The sequence below is a fragment of the Lepus europaeus genome, chromosome 3 (assembly GCF_033115175.1).
Source record: "Lepus europaeus isolate LE1 chromosome 3, mLepTim1.pri, whole genome shotgun sequence".
In the NCBI taxonomy this organism is placed as follows: Eukaryota; Metazoa; Chordata; class Mammalia; order Lagomorpha; family Leporidae; genus Lepus; species Lepus europaeus.
In genome coordinates, this window is record NC_084829.1 from 107938999 (window position 1) to 107963601 (window position 24603).

The following is a 24603-nucleotide window of genomic DNA, read 5'->3' on the forward strand; positions in this document are numbered from 1 at the left end:
CAGAGAATGGAATATAGACCTACCATACGACCCAGCCATCCCACTCCCAGGAATTTTTCCAAATGAAATGAAATCAACATAGGAAAGAGTGATCTGTACTCCCATTTGTTTCAGTTCAATTCACAACAGCTAATATGTGGAATCAACCCAGATGTACATAACTGAACACTGGCTAAAGAAATTATGGTATAAGTACACTATAGAATACTGCACAGGGGCCGGTGCCACGGCTCAATAGGCTAATCCTCTGCCTTGCGGCCCCGGCACACCGGGTTCTAGTCCCGGTCGGGGCCCCAGATTCTGTCCCGGTCGCCCCCTTCCAGGCCAGCTCTCTGCTGTGGCCAGGGAATGCAGCGGAGGATGGCCCAAGTGCTTGGGCCCTGCACCCCATGGGAGACCAGGAGAAGCACCTGGCTCCTGCCTTTGGATCAGCACAGTGCGCTGGCTGCAGCACACTGGCCGCAGTGGCCATTGGAGGGTGAACCAACGGCAAAGGAAGACCTTTCTCTCTGTCTCTCTCTCACTGTCCTCTTCCTGTCAAAAAATTAAAAAATAAAAAAATAATTAAAAAAAAAAGAATACTGCACAGGAGTAAAAACAAATGAAATCAAGTTACTTGCAACAAAATGGATGTAACTTGAAACCATTATACTTAGCGAAATAAGCATGTCACAAATACCATATGGTCTCTCTGATCTGTGGTAACTAACAGAGTACTTAAAATGTAATCTATAGGAGCAGAAACTGACACCTTGAGATGCAATGATTTTGAATAGTCTTTTCCTTGCCTGTCAAGGAACAATGTTTCTCTCCTTTGCTTTGTTCTTTTTTTTTTTTTTTCTTCATACTATTCAGCGAACTCTCTACTTAGTGTAGGGTTAATCTTATGAGTATAAAATTAACTGAAAATTGATCTCTGTAAAAAATAATGGGAAAGGATGAGGGAGGAGGAAGAAAAGTGGGAGTATAGGTGGGAGGAAGGTAGGGGGGAAATCACCATGTTCCCAAATTTGTATATATTAAATGCATGAAGTTCTATTCCTTAAACAAAATTTAAAAAAAAAAATCTTTCTTGAAAAACTTAAGAAAATCATCTTAGACACTAATGGATTAAAGCAAAAACGAAGTTCAGGTAAACCAAGAGTTTTGCTATCGTCTGTCAAAATATTATGACCCTATTCCTGATTTAAAATTTACCATGGGGGTGAACATTTGGAATAGAGGTCAAGACACAGGCTAGGATGCCCACATCCTCTATCAGTGTGCCTGGGTTGCAGTCCTGGCTCCACTCCCAATTCAGCTTCCTGTTTTTGCCCTGGGAAACAGCAGGAGATAAGTCAAGGTACATGAGTCCCTGTCACCCACATGGAAAACCTTGATTAAGTTCCTAGCTTCCAGCTTCAGTCTGGCCCAGCCCTGGCCATGGCAGGCATTTGGGAAACAGTAGAAAGGAGTTCTGTCTGGCTTTCTTTGCCTCTCAAATAAATACAAATTTAAAACTGAATAAAACAAAAAAAAAAAAAAAGGAAAAAAATAGTTATAATAGAAAACAGGGAAGGGTGTGACTTTAACATGCACATCATCACTGAAGATAATCTACAACTATAAAATAGATGAGTTTAATTATCAGGCATTTGCAATTTGCCTATGTCAAAGACAAAAATTTCTCCACAGAAACCATTTCAGACAATGGCAAAGTTCCAAGCCAGTTCCCAAATCCTATTTAAGCAGTAGAGATTAATTCTTCTTCTTCTTCTACAATATCATTTTCTATTAGATTACTGCCATCATCAGAGACACGTTGTATAAATTAAAAATTTCTCTTGGTCCCCCAGTTCTTCTACCACCTGCTTTCTCCCTTCATTTCTGTTTCCTTACATGGGTAAATTCATTCATATGATTTGTTTCCTTCCATTCTCACCTAATTCTGTCCTATTCAGGCTTTCCTACCTAGCACTGTACCAAACCATCTTATCATGATCAGTTATTGACTGCAGCCAATGGTTAATTCTCAGGCCTCATCTTATTCAATCTGCCAACATCTGATACAATAGCTCAATCCTTTAAATACCTTCTTAAATTGACTTTCAGGATACTTCATGTTCCTGGCAACCCTCCTACCATCTTCTCAGTTTCCTTTCCTCTCTTATCCTCTTTAACATCCACACTTCCAAATCTTTTAGTACTCCAGGGCTCAAACATTGCACTTTTTCTCTTATTTTTGTCTATACCCATTGCATAAGTAATCTCATATTTTCATCAACGTTTCTGATGGCAACATCAGTTCTCATACAGTGGTTAGACATTTAACGAATTTAAAATTATTTGGGGAACTCATAAATCCAACCCTACTATAAGAAATACATGTTAAAATTTATTTTTAACTGATGACAGTTCATCAATATCCTTTTTAGGTACTTAGTATAGCATTAAAAAAGTAAATTTATGTTTTCTTTTTAATGCTAATGAATGAAACCAGGTTTTTTATGTATAATTCTGCAACAATGAAAAATGATCATCATATGATATTAACATTGATATACTTTATATGAGACACACAATTGTTGGCTGCCTCTATCACAATGAAAAACAATTTTGCAAGAGAGAAGAATATATTTATAACAAGGGTATCAGTAACAATATATAACCCCTTTCATCCTTGTAAGATTCCCACTTCGAAAGATGTGACTTATACTACACATGCTGATCCCAGGCAAGTGTTAGAAGAACCCATGGAAGGCTTTTAAAAGTATACCCCATCTCCCTTAAGGGCTTCAATGACAGTAATTCCAGTCCTGAGGATTGTCCCTACCACCACAAACCCCTTCAAGGGTCTGTGAACAGACGCTTAAACAGTTCTACTTCCAGGATCTACATTTATGACCTAAATATTTTATTATATTTATTTCGTCAGTATTATAGAACTTTTTGAGCTCACCACATTCCTGCAATATCTTCATTCTCTATTTTCAAAACCAACACACCATTGTTTTGGCTTTGCTTCCCTTCCAACTCACTAGCATTTCAGACTCCCATTTAGATAAGATCCACCCAGACCTCACCTCTTGGTCTCTAGAGAACAGTTACACAAAATGAAAAAAAAAAAAAAAAAAAAAAAAAAAAAGGGCCTAGCGATTAAAATGCTGCTTGGGATGCCTATATTCTGTATAACAATGCCTGAGTTTTGAATCCTAGCTCCATTTTGGTTTTGGTTTTGTTCTTTTTTTTTTTTTTTTTTTAAGGATTTTATTTATTTATTTGAGAGTAGAGTTACAGACAGAGAAAGCACAGGCAGAAAGAAAGGTACCTTCCATCCGCTGGTTCACTTCCCAAATGGCTGCAATGGCTGGAGCTGACCTGAAGCCAGGAGCTTCTGCTGGGTCTCCCATGCAGGTAGAGGGCCCCAAGCACTTGGGCCATCTTATACTGCTTTTCCATGCCATAAAGAGAGAGCTGGATTAGAAGAGGAGCAAATGGGACAAGAACCAGCGGCCATATGGGATACTGGCACTGCAGGCGGAGGCTTAGCCTACTATACCACAGCGCTACTTTGGATTTAGCTACTTCTTTCTTACCTACTACACCTAGCTCTCCACTTTGGATTCCAGTTTCCTACTAATGCACATCCTAGGAGGCAGTAGGTCATAAATAATTGGGTCTTTGCTACCCACATGGGAAACCTGATTGAGTTTCAGAGTTCTGGCTTTGGCCTAGCCCAGTCATAGCTGTTTCAGGTATTTGGGGAGTAATGGGGAAAGAAGAGCTCCCTCTCTCTCTCCCTTTCAAATAAAATGAAAGTAAATTTTTTTTTAGAGAATACAACAAATTATATCCTCTCTGATCACACTTTCAGCATTCTCTTTTGGCTGTACTTTTTCTTCCCACTTTCTAAATGTGTCAGGAGTCAATAGGGTTCTTTCTGAACTCTCGCTTCTTCATAAATCCATCTATTCTCAGGTCATAAACCATTTAAATTACTTATATAACCTTAAAAAACAACTCTAACATTGACAGTATTTGGTCCCATGCCATCAGTCTGCCAGATGGCTCCACAGGGATATCTCAACCCACTCTCAACATATCAAAAATCAAATTTGTCATCCATGACTCCCCACTCTCCTCCAAAAAGATGCTTACTCATTCTTTGGACTTCCCTATTTCTAGTAACAGCACAAAATCATTTAGCAATTGATATCATCATTAAATAAGGGCTTCTAGATTCTCAATCAGTTCAGCCAATTTCTGATTGTGTGCCAGTCACTCTTTAAAAAGTTGCATTCTCATCAAAATAAATGAATACAGCAATTTTCATTCAATTCCTTTAACGGCACACTAACTTGTTACACTATACACACTTTGAATTCTGAAGCCAGTACCCAGCCAACACTCATCTCCAATATTGCTACCTAATAAAGCAAATCAAAAATCACTCCATTTTTCCCCCTGTTATATATACAGAGGAATATTTAGTTAGGAGTAAGCAGGAGGCAGTTAAATTTTATCTGCTGTTGTAAAAGCTATGTCTGTAATGGTCCATACCATTTAGTTCCTACTTCAAAAAGTGAAAATTATACCTCCTCATAGAGTTGTTATGAAGACTACATCATGTATGTAACATGCCTAGCAAAGGACCTTGCACAGAGAGGTACTCAAATTTTTCCAAAATGGATGACAGAAACTAAACAACAAATCCATGAGGCTTAGAGAAAACCAAGCAGGACAAATACTAGAAATTCTACACTCAAGCATATGATATTCAAACTGTAGAAAATCTACAACAAAGAAAATCTTGAAAGAAGCCAGAGAGAAATCACATTACCTACACAAGGGCAAGGATAAGAATTATATTGATTTCTCAGCAGTAAGCACACAAATAAGAGTGAAATATTTAAAGTGTTGAAAGAAACAACCACCAACATGAAATTATTCTTCTAAAGTAAAATAGACCTTTTCAGACAAATTAAAAACTAAGGGAAATTGTCAGCAGAAGTGCTTTGCAAAAAAAAAAAAAAAAAGACAGTTCTTCAGAGAAAAGCCAAAATAATATTGGTCAGAAATTCAGATCTACAAAAAGACAGGAAGTGTCAGAGAATAAGTAAATGAGATTTAAAAAAAATTTTTTTTTCATTCCTACATGATTCTAATAGCTAATTACTGGTTCCAAACAATATCAACAAGGTACTGGCTGAGCATCCTTAATCCAAAACCTAAAAGAAAAAAGGTCCTCAGCAAAATACTAGCAAATTCAATCTAACAACACATCAAGATTATACATCACAATCAAGCAGGACTTATCCCAGGGATGCAGAAATGGCCCAATATGCACAAATAACTGTAATACATCACATAAACAGAATGAAGGATATAAATCATATGATCACCTCAATACATGCAGAGAAAGCATCTGATAAAATATAACATCCATTCAAGATTTAAAAAATAACTTGAACAAATTAGGTATGGATATTACATGCCTCACCACAGCCAACATCACATTGAAAGAGAAAAGCTGGAAGCATTTCCACTAAGATCTGGAGTGAGAAAAGAAATGTCCATTCTCACTACTCTTATGTCCATATAGTTCAGGAAGCATTAGCTGGAGTCATTAGGCAAGAGAAAGAACTAAAAAGCACATACATAGGACAGGAGTTAGTCAAAGAATCTCTGTTTGTAAATGACATGATTCTATATAGAATCTAAAAGATTCTACCAAGAGACTATTAGAATTGATAATTGCAAAGTTGCAGGATACAAAATCAACATAAAAAATTCATAGCAATTTTGTGAACCAACTATGATCTTGCTGGAGAAAAAACTTGTAAAAGCAATTCCATTCATAGTAGCTATAAAAAAAAATTAAATAGCTTGTGATAAATTTAACCAAGGATCCAAAATGAAAATTATAAAATACTAAAGAAACTGAGGAAGACATTTTAAAAAATGGAAATATCTCCCATGTTGATGGATTAGAAGAATATTAACAAATTACCCACAATAACCAAATCAATTTACAGATTAATCTAATCCTTATTAAAATGCCAACAACATTCTTCACAGAATTAGAAAAAACAACCCTAAAATTCATATGGAAACACAAAAGATCCCAAATAGCTAAAGCTATCTTGAATAATAAAAACAAAGCCAGAGGCATCACAATAACAGATTTTAAAACATACTTCAGGGTATTGCAACCAAAACAGCAAGGTACTGGCAGAAAAAGCCACACAGATCAAAGGAATAGAATAGAAATCCCAGAAATAAATCCATGCATCTACAACTAAATTATCTTTTTTAAGATTTATTTATTTATTTGAAAGTCAGAGTTATAAAGAGAGCGAAGGAAAGGCAGAGAGAGGTCTTCCATCCGCTGGCCCCCTCCCTAGATGGCCACAACGGGTGGAGCTGTGCCGACCCGAAGCCAGGAGCCAGAAGCTTCTTCCGAGTCTCCCACGTGGGTACAGAAACCCAAGGACTTGGGCCATCTTCTACTGCTTTCCTAGGCCATAGCAGAGAGCTGTTTAGGAAGTGGAGCAGCTGGGACTCAAACAGGACTCAAATTGGCGCCCATCCAGGATATCGGCACCTTAGGCAGCGGCTCTACCCACTACGCTACAGCACCGGCCCCAAATAACTTATTTTTTACAAAGATACTAACAACACTCCCTGGAGAAAGGACAGTCTCTTCAGTAAGTGGTGTTGGAAAACTGGATTTACAAATGCAGAAGTTTGAAACCTGACTCCTACCTTATACCCTATACAACAGTCAACTCAAAATGAATCAAAGATCTAAGTGTAAGACCTAAAACTATTAGAAGAAAACACAGGAAAAATATTCTAAGACATTGGTACAGGCAACAATTTTTTGGATAAGACCCCAAAAGTAAGGGAAGAAAAAGCAAAATTTGACAAATGGGATTATATCAAACTAAGAAGCTTTTGCACAGAAGAGGAAACAAAGTGAAGAAACAACCAACAGAATGGGAGGAAATATTTACAAGCTATGTTGCTGATAAAGGAGTAATATCCAGAATATATAAGGATCTCAAGAAATTCAACAATAATCCAGTTAAGACATAGGAAAAGGATCTGAATACAAACTTCTCACAAGAAGAAACACAAATGACTAACAAACACATGAAAAAAACTCTCAGTATTATTAGCCATGAGGGAAATGAAAACACACACCACAATGGGATATAGTCTTATTCCAGTTAGAATGGCTAATACTGAAGTTTTAAAAATAACAAATGCTTGTGAGGACATGGATAAAAGGGAATCCTAATCCACTGTTGGTGGGAATGAAAATTAGTACAAGCACTATGGAAAACAGTGTGGATATTCCTCAAAAAACTAAAACTAGATCTACCATATGATCTGGCTATCCCACTTCTGGGAATACAGCCAAATAAAATGAAGTCAGCATATGAAAAATATACCTGCATTACCTGGTTTTTACAGTCCAATTTACAATAGCAAAGATAAGGAATCAATCTAGATGTCCAATCCTGAATGGTTTAAAAAAAAAAAAAAAACCTTTGGTATAAAATAATCAAAGTCAGTGAAGGCAGAAAGACTTCTTTTAAAAGGAAAACAAAAAGTTCAATAAGTATAAAAGTTACAAATACGGTACACAGTAATCTAAAATTAATCAGTAGCCACTTTCATTGTGAATGGCCCAAAAATACCAATTAAAAGATGAAAATTCTCAGAATGGATAAAAAAACCAAGATCCATCAATATAGTTTCTATAAGAAACAGATTTTACATGTAGACTGATCCCTCTAAGTTCCATCCACTTTGGCTGTTTTTTTCATTCCTTGAATGTTCTTTGAACCTGCCAAACATAATGGAACTACAAGGAGAAATACAACTACAAGGAGAAATACAACTACAAGGAGAAATACACTAATCCACTATCACAATTGGAGACTTCAATATCTCTCTCTCAATCTGATAGGCAGAAAATCTGTTCGGAGATAGCTTAACTAAGTAACAAAGTAACACCATTCATCCACTATATATAGTTGACGATTATATAGTATGTTACCCAACCACCAAAAAATTCTTCTCAAGCTCACACAGAGAATTCTTCAAGATAAATCACATTTGAGGCCACAAAATACGTCTGAAATTTTTTAAATAAAAATCATACAATGTACACTCTCAGAATATAAAATAAACAAACTAGAAATCAACAGAATTAAATTTTTACTTAGTATAGAGTTGATCTTCATTTGAAAATAATTAAAAATGAATCTTAATGAAGGATGGGATTGGAGAGGGAGTAGGAGGTGGGACGGTTTGGGGTTCGGAGGGCGGGTATGGGGGAAAGAACCGCTATATTCCAAAAGCTGTACCTATGAAATTTATATTTATTAAATAAAAGCTTTCTTAAAAAATCAACAGAAAATAAATGGGAAATACCAAAATATATGGGGATTCAACACACTATGCTTATAAATAACACATGGTTCAAAGTCTCAAGAAATTTTTAATTATTTTGAAATGAATGGTAATGAAAATATAATTTACCAAAAATTATGGGATGCACCCAAAGCAGTGAATGGAGGGAAATTTATACCATGGGATAAATATATTAGAAAAGAATGATTAAAAGTGAATAACCTAAACTTCCACCTTTGGAAATTAGAAAAAGAAGACCAATACGCCTAAAACAAACAGAAGAAAAAGTAGTAAAACACAGGCAGAGATTAAAGAAATTTAAAATAGAGAACACAGAAAACCAATGACACCAAATAAGGGGTCTTTGAAAATATCAACACACGCACACAAAAAAAGAAAATATCAACACAATTGATAAACTTCTGGTTGTATCAGATGCTTTTATTTCAGTTTTTAAAAATGAGTGCTAGTCTTCACCTGCCACTAAAGCATAAATATATATAAATATAAAATATTTTAAATATTTTAAAACATAAAATATTCCTTCCCCTTCAGCTCTGCTTTGCCTTCCCTTTCCATAATTCTCTGGTGTAAGTTCTAGACATGTATAAGAGTACTGCAAAAAGTCTGTGAAAAAGGAACTAAAAATAACTTGGAAGGGCAGGCATTCAGCCTAGCAGTTAAGATGCTGGCTAAGTGTCTATTCCCACATGAGAGGACCTGGTATTGATTCTCAACTTTGGCTCCTGGTTTCAGCTGATGCAGACCCTGGGAAACAGCAGTGACGGCTCAAGTAATTTGGTTCCTGTCACTCACGTGGGAAACTTGAATAAGAGTTCCCAGAGATGCAAGCAGACCCACACTCTCTCTACCTCTCCACTTCAAATAATTTTTTAGAGTATTTACTTTGGTATAAAAAAATTTTTAAATCTATGCATAGTTTTTTCATAATACATATTTCCATGAACTTTTTCAAGAAAAATATGCTATAGAAACTCACCAATAAAAGACATTCAAGACAGCAAATGTCCCCCATTAAACAGTGTAAAATGAAACAAACAAAAAGCTTACTTTTGCAACATAATGTAAAAACAACAGATTTATAGTTTCTGGTAGCAGGAAGTAAGTTAATCCCGCTCTGACACAGCTTTTTCTTCTCAAATGAGTTAGTTAATATACATGTAGAAACATTACATTATTGAAGTAGACCTGGGTACCTGTTACTCAGGATGAAAGAAAGGTAATAAGCTGGACTACTGCCAAACACACTGAAAAAAGCTTGGCTCACATCATCATCTAATAGTCATCGCCACATTCAAAATCCACATCCTTAGAATTATTTTAGGGCCATAACTTTATGAAATAGTACTTTGTCAGCAAAGGATAGCAGGAAAAAATGGGACTTTCAAATAATTTGTGTCTGTGTTCAAATCCTACTTTCATGTTTATTAACCATGTGACCTTGTACTAATCTATTAGAAGATTCAGTTGATAAATACTAGAAATACAATTCCAACAGGTTTATGCAAAAAGGAAGACTTATTGCAAAGTTAACTAGGGTGTCTCTTGGAATTCAATCTCAGGACCATGGACAAAGGCACCTGAATGCACTCAGGCCTCCACTTTACTTCTCTTTGCACCCCTTCTTCTAGATGCCCTGCTTATCTAGTTCACATGGCAAGGACAAGGTACTAACAAAATCAAGTTTTATCACTCAGCTCAGCAACTGTAAAGAAAGGAAATTACTCAACCTCTGGGCACCCAGGACACAAGGAAAGCTCTGAGTGACCTGCCTTAGGGCAGAACTGGGCCAATGACAGAAATTATCAGAACTGTGATTGGTTCCCCTGCCCTCTCAAAGCGTGAGTGATCATTATAAAAGACTAATCTAATCCAGTTATTAACATGACTTAAAAACCTTCGTGGGCTTCCCCAGTGGACAAAAATAAAATCCATAACCCCTGTGAGACCAAGCCTTTAATGTGTGCCCTGGCTGTTTTTTCATTCCTTGAATGTTCTTTGAACCTGCCAAACATCTTCCTTATCTCAAAAATGTTTCACATGTGCTCTCTGCACTTTCCCTCTGCCCCTCAGCTAGCTAACTGCCTCTCATCTTACCTCCAAGAAGCCCTCCCTAACACCCAGTATAAATTAGGTTCCCCTCCCTTGCCACAATTTCTAATTATAAATAAATGTGTTTGTTCAGTAGCTTTCTCTTACTACACCTTTAACTCCAAGATAGAGACCTATCCTTTTAGCACCAGTTGGCCCTCAATAATTATGCGCTGAATCAATAACTGGTTTAGCATGGGGCATGTGCTAATCACTACTAGATCAACCAGTTACAAATGAGGGGAGGGTAGCAAGAAAGCAGTAATACTATCACCAAGTTATTAAAATGACTGCCCCAACAGTAATTTATTGGGGAAAAGGGAATGAAGCAGTTCCCAGAGAAAGTAGGCTTTTGCTAAGCGGAATAAGCAACTGTTCCATTTAGATAACCTCTTCCTTCCATAAAATCCCAATAGGGCAATGATACCAATTAAATAAGATAATAAATATAACAGTATCTACACAGAGACTTGCACATATAGAAAGTAAGCAGCATTACTTCCTTTCCTCTTAGGGAGACCATTGTTATGAATCATCCGTAAATATCATTAATCTTCAAATAAAGCAAATTTAAAACCTACAAAATACTCCAATGTACAGACAAACATAGCTGTGTTCAATGACTCCTTTTCTCATAGCACCCTGATCTTTCCACCTGCTATACTGTAGTAATTGCATACGTTCAAAATGCAAATAGCTTAAACTAAAAAACAGACACGGGGAACACAAAAACAAGGCAAATGAAAATATAATGACAATCAAGCAACAAAACTCTCTCTCTCCTCAAGAAGTTTATAAACACTTTTCAATGAGCCTCCAACCCCACCACAACCATGCCAGAGCTCCACTGTACTAGCTATACTCCACCTTTTTCTTTCTTTCTTTTTATAAATATTTATTTATTTATTTATTTGAAAGTCAGAGTTACACAGAGAGGAGAGGCAGAGAGAGAGAGCAAGGTCTTCCATCCGATGGTTCACTCTCCAATTGGCCACAACAGCCAACTGGAGCTGCACCAATCCGAAGCCAGGAGCAAGGAGCTTCTTCCAGGTCCCCCACGTGGGTGCAGGGGCCCAAGGACTTGGGCCATCTTCTACTGCTTTCCCAGGCCATAGCAGAGAGCTGGATTGGAAGTGGAGCAGCCAGGACTTGAACCAGCGCCCATATGGGATGCTGGCACTTTGGGCCAGGGTGTTAACCCGCTGCGCCACAGCACTGGCCCCAGCACTCCATCTTTTAACTTCCTACTCCCATTCCACAGCTTAATCACACTATTTTTGCTTAAAAAAAATTCTTTAAAGATTCACTAGATGTAACATCTCTCCAAAGCATGAATAAACCTACCTTAACTTCACAAATTACTTTCAGTTAAAAAAAGAAAAAAAGAAAAAGAATGAAACAAAAGAAATCATTTTAATTCTGTGTTTTGGTGCTTCTGAGAGTCTATTTGAAAAAAGCAATCAAAAATTAAAGTAAGCAAAATAAAAAAAAAAAACAATGAAAACAACAACAAATCTCTTTTTTTAATAAAAAGTCTTGCTTCCAAGAATTGGCATATGAGGCAGATTTTGACTTTGTTCTTTTCAAAGGGAGATCCAGAAAGAAGAAATTCCCTAATAGCAAGTACATAAGCAATAATATTAGAAAGTGAAAATTATCTCAGATAAAAAGGGTAAATACTGAACTTCAAATGCTGTACAATTTTATTTGCAGCTAAAAGGGATCTCAGAAGTCATCTACTTCTCAGTTTACAACTGACTTGTTCCAACTGTTCTCATGTTCTCATGAGATGGAAGGCAAACCACTCACTGAACTAAGATCCCACTCTTCACCTCCACGTGGTGAAAGAGGGCAAGTTCCTACTAATGTGGTCATGTGCAACACAATAGTATCATTGCATTTTTAGAGTCAGATTCTCATGAGATTGTTGCACAGAGTATTAGACATTTTAATATGTATTAATACTAATTATTCATATAATCCTATTAATTCACTAGCATTATTAGAGTAGTTCTAGAATTCAGGCATATTATGGGTTAAACAGGTTTAAAAGGGATGTCTATGAATCTAACCACTAACTATATGGTTTCTGAGACAATAAATTGAGTTCTAAACCACTCTACATCAGTCCCATTCTAAGTTAGAGATACCAGTTCACAAAGACTCTAAATTATAGAGATAAATATGATTAAAAAAATTTTTAAAGGCTAGGGGTCATTTATGTTTAAAATTAGATACTCATTTAGCATAGATTTAATTAACATACTTTTAAATTACTATTTCATTGGAAAACTTAAGTCAGAATCAAACACATTTCTATTTCATCTAGTTGAGGAAAAACAAATTAATGTACATTTTCATGAGGTTATAAGAAAATTGTTAATATCATTTCATAAATGGAAGATTGCTAAAATATACATTATTCAGTATCTAGTTTTATGTCAAAAGTATGTGGGTAAGTGAATTATATTTGAACAGGTAAAATGGAGTTTAAAGACCCTCCAAATACATTTTTCTCATTTTTACTGAGAAAAAGCTTTGTTTTGTTAATTAACAAGTTTGATAAACCTACTTTTCCAAAAAATTTTCATCCAGCATACTAATTCAATGGATTTTCTTCACTTATTCATTTGATTGGTTCAACAAACAGAACTGAGCCTTAACTGTTTGCTAAACATTATACTAAACAACTCTAGATTTATGACAGTAAGTGACCGGTCAGTTCCTGTCCTCAAACAACTTTGAAAAATTCTGAATTAACTGCACTTACTCCAATGTTAGTGAAAGCTAAATTTTATCCGTCATTTAAGAAAACATAAATGTAATCAAATTAATTATCCCCAAAGGAACTATAAAATAGTTTTAATTTTAAAGACACTTCAGTAGTTTTATCATTCACATGAAGTTTTCCCACAAAATAAATGTTAAGTACTGTTTTGTTAGAAGTTCTAATAATACGATCTTTTAATAGTTTTTGCTATGGAAATTGATTGAGTTAATCTTTCAGAAGGAAATCAAAAAATGATGTACTGTGATAACAAAAATTGAGCATGTGGAAAAGATATCTTAAATTATTTCTAAAATAAAGCAAAAATATAAAATTAAATATAGTCTTATGCAATATTAACAAATTGCCTCTGGATATATAGATATCAATGTTTATAACCCCAAATAATAAACAAAGTAGCTCCAGTTTATACCTTCCAAATGATCACAACTGTAGATTTTGGACTGTGTAACCTACAAAATTTTGCAATAAAAAGGCCTTAATATTTGCAGATAGCTTAATTTTTCACAAACTTAATTCAATTTTCTACTTGTTCATTATCAAGTCACATAATTTTTTATCAGTAACAATTATTTATGCTTATTATTTATAACAATACTTATTTACTATAATACCTAATGTCTGCAATTAAAAACAACTGATAGATGAAAAGCTTTCTTCAATTTAGAAGTATCGCTCTAAGTATCGCTCCAAATTAAAATCAACGTGAATCAGTCATTCTAACATGGCAATGAAAATCCATATTACATTTTTTCATTGTAGTTTTCACTGAAAGTGTCAATTTATCAGCTAAAGTATTTAAATTCCTTTAAAAGCATTACGAAGCATCCTTACTGATCCACACATACAACCTAGTGGAGTAAATGAGTATTATCTCCATTACACATAAGGAAACCAAGGCACAAAGGTATCCATTTTGTAAATTGCAAGGTCATTTCTCAAGGAAGCAACTGATCCTACAGCATGAACATATGTGTGCCACTTCCAAGTGCCAGAAAACAAGTCCTGTACTTTTCAAATTGCCTTTGCAATGCCTATCTGCAATTCTGTTTCATCAAAAGAGTTAATGCAAGAAGCCTAAAAAAGGAAAAATGGAAAGGGAAGATTACAAAAATCAAAGGAAAACACTTATTTGGGGTAGTGAATTATTTATTTTTAAACAATAATTTGTAAGCCATCTTTAACAGAAGCATCATGTACCCAACAGTTGCTTGTTATATTTGCAAAAAAATGTCATCCTTCAGGTACAGCATGTAAAACTGGAACATAGCTATCCTTGTAGACAGAAGTTAGAAACATAAGAAAAAGATCTGCAAGTAATTAAATACATGATATTGCAAAGAAAACAACTGAATAAAAAATAAAATTCAGCTAAGTTAGGGTATGATCGATATGGTAGTTAAAAACCCCACCATTCATTCCACTGTAGGCTATGGTTAGCAATCAAATATTCAAATATTCTACTGGTGAAATTAAATACCAAAGTTTTCTCATTCAAAACTTGAGATGTTTTATTCAAGTACTTTATTCAAATATTCAATGCAAATAAAAACTTTTCCCAACAGAAGCTTAAGAGCAAAAGGATAAATTGTTCCTGTAGAGTTCAGATTGAGACTACATGTGTAGACATAGCGCTATCAACAACTAGACCAATCAAAGTTCCCTACGACTCAGAGGAAAGAACAGGAGAGGGGTTGAATCAGCAATACATCCATCACATCTATTACAGAACAGGAACAAGATTTAGCTACCACCAAAAATAAAATTAAAAAAGAGCATTCAGAATGCAAGGCGTATCTTTTACCAAAAAGGAACCACAGTGAGCCCTGCTGAAGTACCTACTCTCGCTGGGGCTTAATTGATCAACCGTCTACAGAACAGGCTCGGGTCGGATGTGCTGTCATCACTATTCCAGCTCAGGCCCCGCGAGTGCAGAAGGTGTCAGAGTACGGAAGCTAGGGGGCACGCTGCAGCCAGGGGAGAACAACGCCAAAGGTGCAATGGATGCTGCATAGTTGAATAATTATCTGGGTGGCACAATGGGCGAGTCCCGCCGACATCACCGCCGAGCAAGCGGCTCCCTAACTCTGCCCAACGCCCCCTCCCCAGCCCCCACGAGTAGGCAGCGGGGGGGCGACCGCATCGCTTCGCCTCCTCTTCAAAGGAAAACCCGCACGCCCGCACCCGCTTTACCGTTATAGCTTCAGACACCGACGTGCGGCGCAAACACGCAACCGCGCCAGCGGGCTGCACCGAGCCTCGGGCACGCAGAGCCGCCGGGGGCTTCTCCGCCACCCGAGGCTGCAGCTCGCTCCCGGGCGAGAGGCCGAGGGTGCGGGCGGCTGGGGAGCCCAGGCGGCGGCACTTCAGGTGAGACCCGCAGAGTCCCCGCCCCGAGCCGCCTCAGGGCGGTCCCCGCCACGCAGACCCCGGCGCGCCCACCGCCGCCTCTCCCGCAGCACCAGCCGGGCCGGCGGCGGGGAGGCGGGAGCTCGGGAAACCCCGCGAATGGGGGCGGGGGAGGCGCGCCCACCCACCCGCGCCGCCTCTGCGGGCAGTAGCGCCACGCACACGCCTCCCGGCTCCGGCTCCGGCCGCCGAGCCTGAGTTCCTCTCCCCGGCCCCCTCCCCTGAGGAAACAATCCCTGAGAGAGCCGCGCTCACCGTGAAACCCAGGGGGCTCGTGCCTTACCCCTTCTGCATGCTTCGGCGGCGGCCGCCGGTCCCGCTTAGCTCCCGGGACTCCACCGAGAGCCCCCAGGAAGGGCAGGCTCCGGGGGTGGGACCCGCTCGGGGCAGCGGCTGAGGCGCCGGGCCGCGGGGAACGCCGCCCGGGGCGCCCGCCGCTCGCCGGACCCACACTGCGCTCGACGCGCGAGCGAACAACACCGCGAGCCGCCGCTGCCTCACCCGCCCCCTCCCCGCGCGCGACGCTCCACAACCGGGCGCGGGGATCCGCGCCAGAGGCAGGGGGGACCGCGGGACTCTCTGCGCCCAATTTCCCAGCCTTCCACCCAGGAGCTAGTCCTGGTCAGTGACAGGTCTTCACACTCAAGAGTCTCACTCTCCTCTTCGGCCCCCAGTGCCCAGGCGCCGCGGTGCTGGGAAACCGAGCCTCCGCCCACTCGCCCATCCGTGGGGGTGAAGACCACGTTTCCCCCCTTTCCGGAGGCTCTGTGGTATTACCCAATCCTCAGTTTGGGGGAGGGGGACGGAGAGAACCCAGCTTGGCGAGGGAATGAGGGAAGATGATAGCCAATTGAATGAACCATCCATCCAGGGGCGGGGTCCAGGAGAGGCCTGTCCGCCAGCCCCGCCTTCTCGCCCTAAACTACATTTCCCAGGATGCCTGCGCGCACTTCCCGCCGCGCTGCACGCCGGGAGTGTGTGGCCGCAAGGCCTCCAGGTATTTCTGAACTCCTAGTTTTTAATCTAGTCCTTCAGGTCCTGAAAGTGACCAGCTGTTAAAACTGGTTCCTTAGGTAAATGTTTCCAACCTCTTAATCTGATAGAAACTATTCAAAATAATAATTTGTCTATTTTTTCAAAATGTTACAAATGATTTCTTAGCCAAGGAAGTAAATAATGTGTTTCATGGCAGTCTGTCAGGACCTGGAAGCCGCTTCTCCTTCCGCCCCGGCCTGGTGTCCGCAGAGGATCAGTTTGCCGTCATGTCGGCTGCTATTGCAGCTCTGGCTGCTTCCTACGGTTCGGGTTCGGGGTCCGAATCCGACTCGGACAGTGAAGGCGGCCGATGTCCGCTGCCAGCCGCCGAGTCTCTCATGCATCTGACTAAATCGCCTTCGGCCAAGCCCTCGCTGGCAGTGGCGGTGGACTCGGCTCCGGAGGTGGCAGTTAAGGTAAGTCCTGCGGCCACCGCTGCGGTGCGGGAATGGGCTCCAGCTCCAAAGTCGCCGCCGGCCGCTCTTCGGCCCCGTTCTGCCTCTTTCTCGGCGCCGAGAGGCCAGTCGCTAACGCTTGGATCGCTTCTGCGGAGCAGCCCCCCAGAGTCCCCCAGAACCCGAACCCTCGCCCCCCGCTGTCAGAAAGCAGGTGGGAAGCGGGGTGGATTGGGACAAGGCTTGGACGAAGCCGGTGTAATCTCAGAACAGGAATGAAACTAGACCAGAACTGTACAAGCTGGAAGTGAACAGTGGCCCGGCTTTGTTTTGTTTTTGAAGTAAGAACCAGGTTCTAATCCGTGCGCCGCCACTGGTGTGAACTTTGGGCAAGTTAGGCAGCCTCCTCTCTTTCCTCGCCGTGGAGACAATTTTCAAAGCCGCTTTGTATTTGGGAGGATTATTGTGAAGATTGAGACAATTTATATACATAGAGTTTATAGCACAGAGCCTGGTGTCTAGTGCGAGTGCGATCCGTGTTAGCTGTTGTTGATTATGTGTTAAAATGGTGAGAAAAAAGCCTTGGATTTGAGGAAGAGCAGGCACAATGCCATGGGAGGAATGTGATAAAGGCCGAAATTGGGCTTTTAGAGTTCATTTAGCGAATATTTATCGAGGAAGCTGCTCAAAGGGCTGAAGGCACAGCGGCCAACAAGCCAGTCTGTGCCATCGTGAAGCTTCTAGTGAAAGAAGTTGCCGGTTAAGCGGGACCGAGCCGAGTGGACACAGAGTGGAGTGAGGCCTGCCAAGGCAGAAAATCGAATTCCATAAAAGTAAGGAAGCAGTGTGCTTTCCAGAGGTTGTCTGGAGGAGCAAGAAGTCGGTGCTGCACCCCCCGGGACAGGCAACCCTGAGAAGGCAGAGGCTCGTGTGTCTCAAGTGCGGATGCAGGGCTGTGCTGACAGGAGCCCAGCAACAGCTCCAGTGGTAGTGTGGACCAGGAAGAGTTCCCTGTGGGCGACCAGAAGCTTCAGATACGGGGAGGGGAGGCCAGGCCATGGGCAAAGTTTCCTTTCTAAGTTGTTCCAAAGTCAAGTGTTAAGAGAGCCTTGTGCAGGTTTTAGTAGACTCTCCATGAATTTTATTTTCTATTAATTGACATCTGTCATGAAAGAATGCTTAGAATCCTCCTTTCTTCCTTTTTTTTTTTTTTTTTAAAGATTTGTTTTATTTATTTGAAAGAGTTACACAGAGAGAGGTAGAGGCAGAGAGAGAGGTCTTCCATCCGCTGGTTCATTCCCCAGATGGCCACAACGGCCGGAGCTGCGCTGATCAGGAGCCAGGAGCCTCCTCCAGGTCTCCCACGCGGGTGCAGGGTCCCAAGGACCTGGGCCATCTTCCCCTGCCCTCTCAGGCCACAGCAGAGAGCTGGACTGGAAGTGGAGCAGCCAGGACCAGAACCGGCGCCTATGTGGGATGCCAGCGCCTCAGGCCAGGGCGTTAACCCACTGAGCCACAGCACCTGCCCCTCCTGTCTTTCTAACAGACTTCAACCCTAAAGCCCATCACAACCTCCTTAATCTTTATTCCTTTCATAGCTCAGCCTTTTGGAGCTGTCTTCAGTTTTTCTCCTGAACCCAGTGCAGTCTGGCTCTAGCCTCTTGGGAAGCTCCTCCTGGATGATGCCCCAGGCCTTGCAATTGTCATGTTCTGTCCTTGGCCTTGACTCCCTCAGCAGATGACACTGAACTTTCCTGGTCCCCTCTTCAGCAGTGGTGTCCCCAGGACTCTGCCCTGTAAGTCCTCTTGGTACTCCACATATTCTCCCGTATCTTTGGCCTACATCTGTGCTCAGCTCACAGATAAACACTGGGAAGTGGTTGCACAGCCTCTAGAGATAAAACTCCCAGGATTCAAATCCTGCCTCCAACATTCACCCACTCCGTGGCCTTGGATAAGTTATGGAAGTCTTCTGTGCCTGATCTCTCATCTGTGAAGTTGAATGACCCTGGTCCCATCTCCCAGAGCTGTAAGATTTGTCATCAAGCACATAGAGAACCTTTTGCAGGGTCAGGCACACAATAGCACTAAATGTTAGCTGTCCTTTGTTTTTTCCATGCCTAAACTTGTTGCTAGCTTAAGGTCTAATAAACAGCTCCCCCAGGATGCCTCTCAGACACAGATTTCATTGTGCTGGAAACCAAGCTGCTTTCTCTGCAGCCCACCCATTAGTCCAAGCCAAGAACAGAAAGGTCGTCCCTTTCTCTTCTCAGCCCCTGAAACCGGTCATGCAACTGGGTCTAACTGGTCTGCTTTGTGAATTTCTCTCAAGTCAGTTGCCTTCTCTCTATTGCCTGCCGTATTTTCACTGGCATCGCCTTTATGTTTTGCTTGTTTCTCCCAGGAATTGTTCTTGACTTCTCTTTTCCTGTTTGCCTCTACTTTGGGGTGCTGGCTCCTGTGTTTTGCAACTCAGTGGTATTTACCCAATCTCTTCCTCTTCTGCTGTCACTGTTTAGTTCAGAGTCCCATCATCTCGCAAGACAATTAGAGCCTCTTGCCGGCCTTTCTGCCCCCTCTCTGTTGTCTCCTGGTTCCATGCCCCATTCCCTCCACGGTGTCCCTAAATTCCAGTTTCATCACATCACTTCTCTGCCGGTGCACCGTGGTGCTCACTGGGTAATTGCTTAGGTGGTGTGTGAAGCCAGCCACCCTCCCATGCTGAACTCTTCACAAAGACTAGTTTTCTTTCTTTGTCTCACAGTTTGGCCCACACTAGTCTCTCTGCCTGGAAATCCCTTACCTTCCCTGCCCTCCAAAGTCTGCTGTCCCTTCAGTCTCAGTGCACTGGTGTCTTCCTTTACCTCTCTTAGCCCCGGGTTCGTATCTCACCTATAACACTTGCCACATGGCTGGGACTTGTTAACTTTTTACTTTTCCATGGGCAGTGAGACCCTGGCACCCAGAGATTGTTGTGTCTACTTGTTAGTGTCTCCAGTGCGCCTCATACACAAAAGAAGGGAATATGTCTGGTGAGAGAGTGGAATGCAAGAGCGTGTGAACAAGAAAGTCTTGTAAAAAGGTGTGCACCCTGAGAAGGAGAGTTTTAGCGGGGGTTGGCAGCCTCCGTAGCTCCCTAAGTTCAGTCGCTAATGAGTAAGGAAATCCAGGAGGAGAGCTTTGGTGAAGTACCAGAAGTCCACCAGCCGCAGAGCCGGGGCTAGCCCACCAGGCAATCTGGTTCTATGATGAAAGAATAAAAAGCACTGCTCATTATCGATTCATAACCAACATTTGTTTCTGTGAAGGAAAAAACGCTTACACATAGATATTAAATGGCTGGAAAATTGGGAAAGGATCAGGGGAGGAGAGTGAAGCACGCAGATAAGTTCATGCGGGTACTACAAGTGTTGACTGTTTGTATCGTGACTAACGGCAAGTGTTTTGGCAGAGAAGAAATTTATGCCGTGCTTTTAATCCATTTTTCCCTGGGCACTCAGATTGAGTATCTTTTTGTATATGTTACTGGTGATAAAGTTATTTTTTCACTTCAGAGAGACTGTTGGATTGTGTTTTTCATTTTGATTTGTAGGAGAGGTTTATAAATCTACATCCTATCCCTTTGTTGGTTGTGTGTGTTGCAAAAAACTTTTACAGTTTGCAGCTTGTCTTCTTAGTCTTTTTTCAACTCTTGTAACATGCTGTGTATTTAGTCTGGCCTTATTAAACTATTTGTTTATTGAGTGTGGTTCTTGTTTCTTGTTTGAGAAATCTTTAATCCAAAATCATGATAGCATTTCTCCCACATTATCTTCTGAAAGCACTACATCCTTGCTTTTCTTTTCTTTTTTTTTTTTTTTTAATTTTTTTTTGACAGGCAGAGTGGACAGTGAGAGAGAGAGAGACAGAGAGAACCGTTGGTTCACCCTCCAATGGCCGTCGCGGTTGGTGCGCTGCGGCCGGCGCACCGCGCTGTTCCGATGGCAGGAGCCAGGTGCTTCTCCTGGTCTCCCATGGGGTGCAGGGCCCAAGCACTTGGGCCATCCTCCACTGCACTCCCTGGCCACAGCAGAGAGCTGGCCTGGAAGAGGGGCATCCGGGACAGGACCGGTGCCCCGACCAGGACTAGAACCCGGTGTGCCGGCGCCGCAAGGCGGAGGATTAGCCTACTGAGCCGCGGCGCCGGCTACATCCTTGCTTTTCATACAGTAAGTCATTACTCCATGAGAAATGACTTTTTAGGTGTGGTGAGAACATGACCGATGGGATGGCTTGGTATTTGGTAGTGCATTTCTCCCCGCCCCTTTTCTGTATTGTTCAAGAATGCTTTGGCCATTCTTGGCCCTGTATTTCTACAAACAATTTAGAATTAACTTGTGAAGCACTGAATCATTGATTAATATGGGGACAAGTAATATCTACTCATTCTTTTAAGTCTTGTATAGTGTGTAGGCTTTTAATTTCTTCGAGCTCATTATCTTCTGCATCAAGATCTTATACAGTTTTGTTGCAGGTGTTTATAGATACATTTTATTTTTATGTTGTATGGATAGTGTTTTTTTCTACTTATGAAACTTTCTCACTGATCTTTCTTCTTATACTCACATAGTCAGCTGCAAGTGTGACAGTATTTTTTCTTTTCTTTCAATCCTTTTTTTTTTTAAAGATTTATTTATGTATTTGAAAGTCTCAGTTACACAAAGAGAGAAGGAGATGTAGAGAGAAAGAAGTCTTTTGTCCACTGTTTCACTCCCTAATTGGCCACAATGGCTGGAGCTGCACCAATCCAAAGCCAGGAGCAAGGAGCTTCTTCCGGGTCTCCCACGCAGTGCAGAGGCCCAAGGACTTGGGCCATCTTCTACTGCTTTCCCAGGCCATAGCAGAGAGCTGGATAGAAGAGGAACAGCCGTTACTTGAACCGGCTCCCATGTGGGATGCTGGCACTGCAGGCGGTAGCTTTACCCGCTATGCCACAGCACCGGCCCCCCTTATTGGTCTTATTTTTCTTGCCTTGCCATGTTTGCTCAGACCTCTAGAAAGATCAGATATGGAAAGATCAGAAAAGGATTTTCTAGGCAAATTTCAGCCAAAAGAGAGCTGGCACTTGTTGTACTAAGATCAGTAAAATATGTGACCGGCGCTGTGGTGTTGTGGGTAAAGCCACTGCCTGCAGTGCCAATATCCCATATGAGTACTGGTTCTAGTCCCGGCTGCTCCACTTCCAGTCCAGCTCCCTGCTAATGTGGCTGGGAAAGCAGTGGAAGATGACCCAAGTCCTTGGGCCCCCGGCACCTATATAGGAGACCTGGAAGAAGCTCCAGACTCCTGGCCTTGGATAGGCCCAACTCTGGCTATTGCTGCTATTTAGAGGATGAACCAGTGGATGGAAGACTCTGTCTCTCTCTCTGCCTCTCTAACTGTCTTTCAGATAAATAAATCTTTTTTAAAAAAGGTGAGTCAAATAGACTTTAAAGCAGAAAGCATGCTAGAAACAAAAAAAGGGCCACTTCACAAGGATAAAAGGTTTAATTCATAAAGAGATGTGTAACAATGTAAGTTCAAACTGTTTCAATAAATTGAGAGAACTACAGAATAAATTGATGAATGTAGTCCCAGTGGGAGGATATTGCACTTCTCAGTAACTGATAGAACAAGCACAAAATCGCCATGAACAGAAACTATGAGCAACAAAATTAGTAAACTGTATCTAAAAGTAACAACACAGCACTTAACACCATTGAGTGTTGTTGACCACCTACCAGCTCAGAGATTGGCAAACTTTTTGTTAGGGGACAGATAGTAAATATTTTAGACTGTGCTGACCATATGCTCATCTGTCACAAAAAACAAAACAAACAAACAAAAAAAAAACAAAAAAACACCTTTACAAATATAAATACCATTTTTAGCTTGGTGGTTGGTGGTACAGAAAAAAATTATTGGCTAGATTTGTCCCAAAGGCTATGGTTTGCCAACCTCTGTACTTGGCCACAAGATAAGTCTCAACAAATTTTAAATTGTGTTATGACACTCTAACCAAAATGCATCTAAGCCAGAAAAATATAACTATAAAGTTACCATATTTGCAAATTGTGAAATCGCACTGCTAGGTAACCCATGGGCTGTAGAAAAAAGTCACAATTGAAGATATTTTAAAATGAACAATAAGGAACATTAGAATGTGTGATATGCAGCCACTGCAATAGTTTTTAGAAGTATAGTCTTAAATACAATACCAGAAAAGAAAAGGACTATGCTTTTTATCCATTCTTATGCATCTTTTTTTAAAGATTTGTTTATTTGAAAGTCAGAGTTACACACAGAGAGAAGTAGAGGCAGAGAGAGAGAGAAAGAAAGAGGTCTTCCATCTGTTAGTTCACTCCCCAATTGGCTGCAGTGGCCGGAACTGTGCCAATCTGAAGTCAGGAGCCAGGAGCTTCTTCCTGGAATCCCAGGTGGATGCAGGGGCCCAAGTACTTGGGCCATCTTTTGCTTTCCCAGGCTGTAGCAAAGAGCTGGATGGGAAGTGGAGCAGCCGGGTCTTGAACTGGCACCCATATGGGATGCCAGCACTGCAGGTGGTGGCTTTACCTGCTATGCCACAGCTATGGCCCCATTGAACTCCCATTTTAGCAAGTTTAGTAGTCAATTCCACTTTCTGGAAAAAGCAACAAAGCTGTAAATAGATGAGCACAGTATACTAATGATTAGTATTTGTGATATGCTTTATAGTTTTCAGTGTTTTGTTTCTGTTTTCTTATTTGTACACAGGAAGAAATGTGAAAAGGACTAGTCAGTAAATACTATTTTGTTTTCTTCTCAGACTACTTTGAAAAGACAAACTGTATGAACTTGCTTGGCCCCAAGGATGCCCTTTGCTTACTTGTACTTTAATTTTTGTGGACAATTGAATAAAAAATTTTTAATTCTGTAGTAATCAAATTGTATGCCTAACTGATATTGAACTCCTTTCTACGTGTGTGTTAAAACAAGATAGTGGTATTGTCCAAGTTTTTCTAATTAAATTAGAAATTAAAATTAACAACCCTTCATGTTCTTGAGAGTTATTAAATTTGTTCTGTAATTTTAGCAAGAGCCAGAGCCTGGAACTTATTTGTAATGTTTATTACCATTATTGCTGATATTAGGGGTAATTTTTTAAGTTGTATTTTGTATTTAACAGTTGATGAGGCATTATACTCTGTTCAAAATGATTCAAATTTAGAATATTTTAAATACTCTTAATCTGAAAGACCTGGTAACCCATTTTATAAGGTGGTTCTAGCAACTGTACTCTATAAAATCCATTGGGAAGGCATTACTGTGACTCAGCCTTTGGCTGTTTTCATTTGAATATTATGTAACCTTTTAACTTAGTGTTACAAGGTTTACTGTTGGGCCCTAACGAAGTTGCCATCTCAGCGAAGATTCTAGTGCACATTTTAGGGTGAAGTATATTTA

At 40.7% G+C, this 24603-nt stretch overlaps 2 protein-coding genes across 6 annotated transcripts in view; one reads left to right on the plus strand and one right to left on the minus strand.

Moving 5' to 3' along the window:
* WASF1 (WASP family member 1) overlaps positions 1-16104 on the minus strand; it is a 72831-nt gene extending 56727 nt beyond the window's left edge. For 4 of the 5 annotated variants that reach the window (XM_062187657.1, XM_062187653.1, XM_062187659.1 and 1 more), the window contains exon 1: positions 15968-16104. The gene's annotated coding sequence lies outside the window, so the exon portion shown is untranslated. The remainder of the gene's footprint in view (positions 1-15967) is intronic. The other variant, XM_062187655.1, reaches the window with a different exon arrangement.
* Positions 16105-16700: 596 nt separating this feature from the next.
* Positions 16701-24603, plus strand: part of CDC40 (cell division cycle 40) — a 52076-nt gene continuing 44173 nt past the window's right edge. The window contains exons 1-2 of the mRNA XM_062186600.1: positions 16701-16785; positions 16905-17163. Of these exons, the coding sequence (XP_062042584.1) occupies positions 16975-17163 (189 nt within the window). The 5' untranslated portion in view covers positions 16701-16785; positions 16905-16974. The remainder of the gene's footprint in view (positions 16786-16904; positions 17164-24603) is intronic.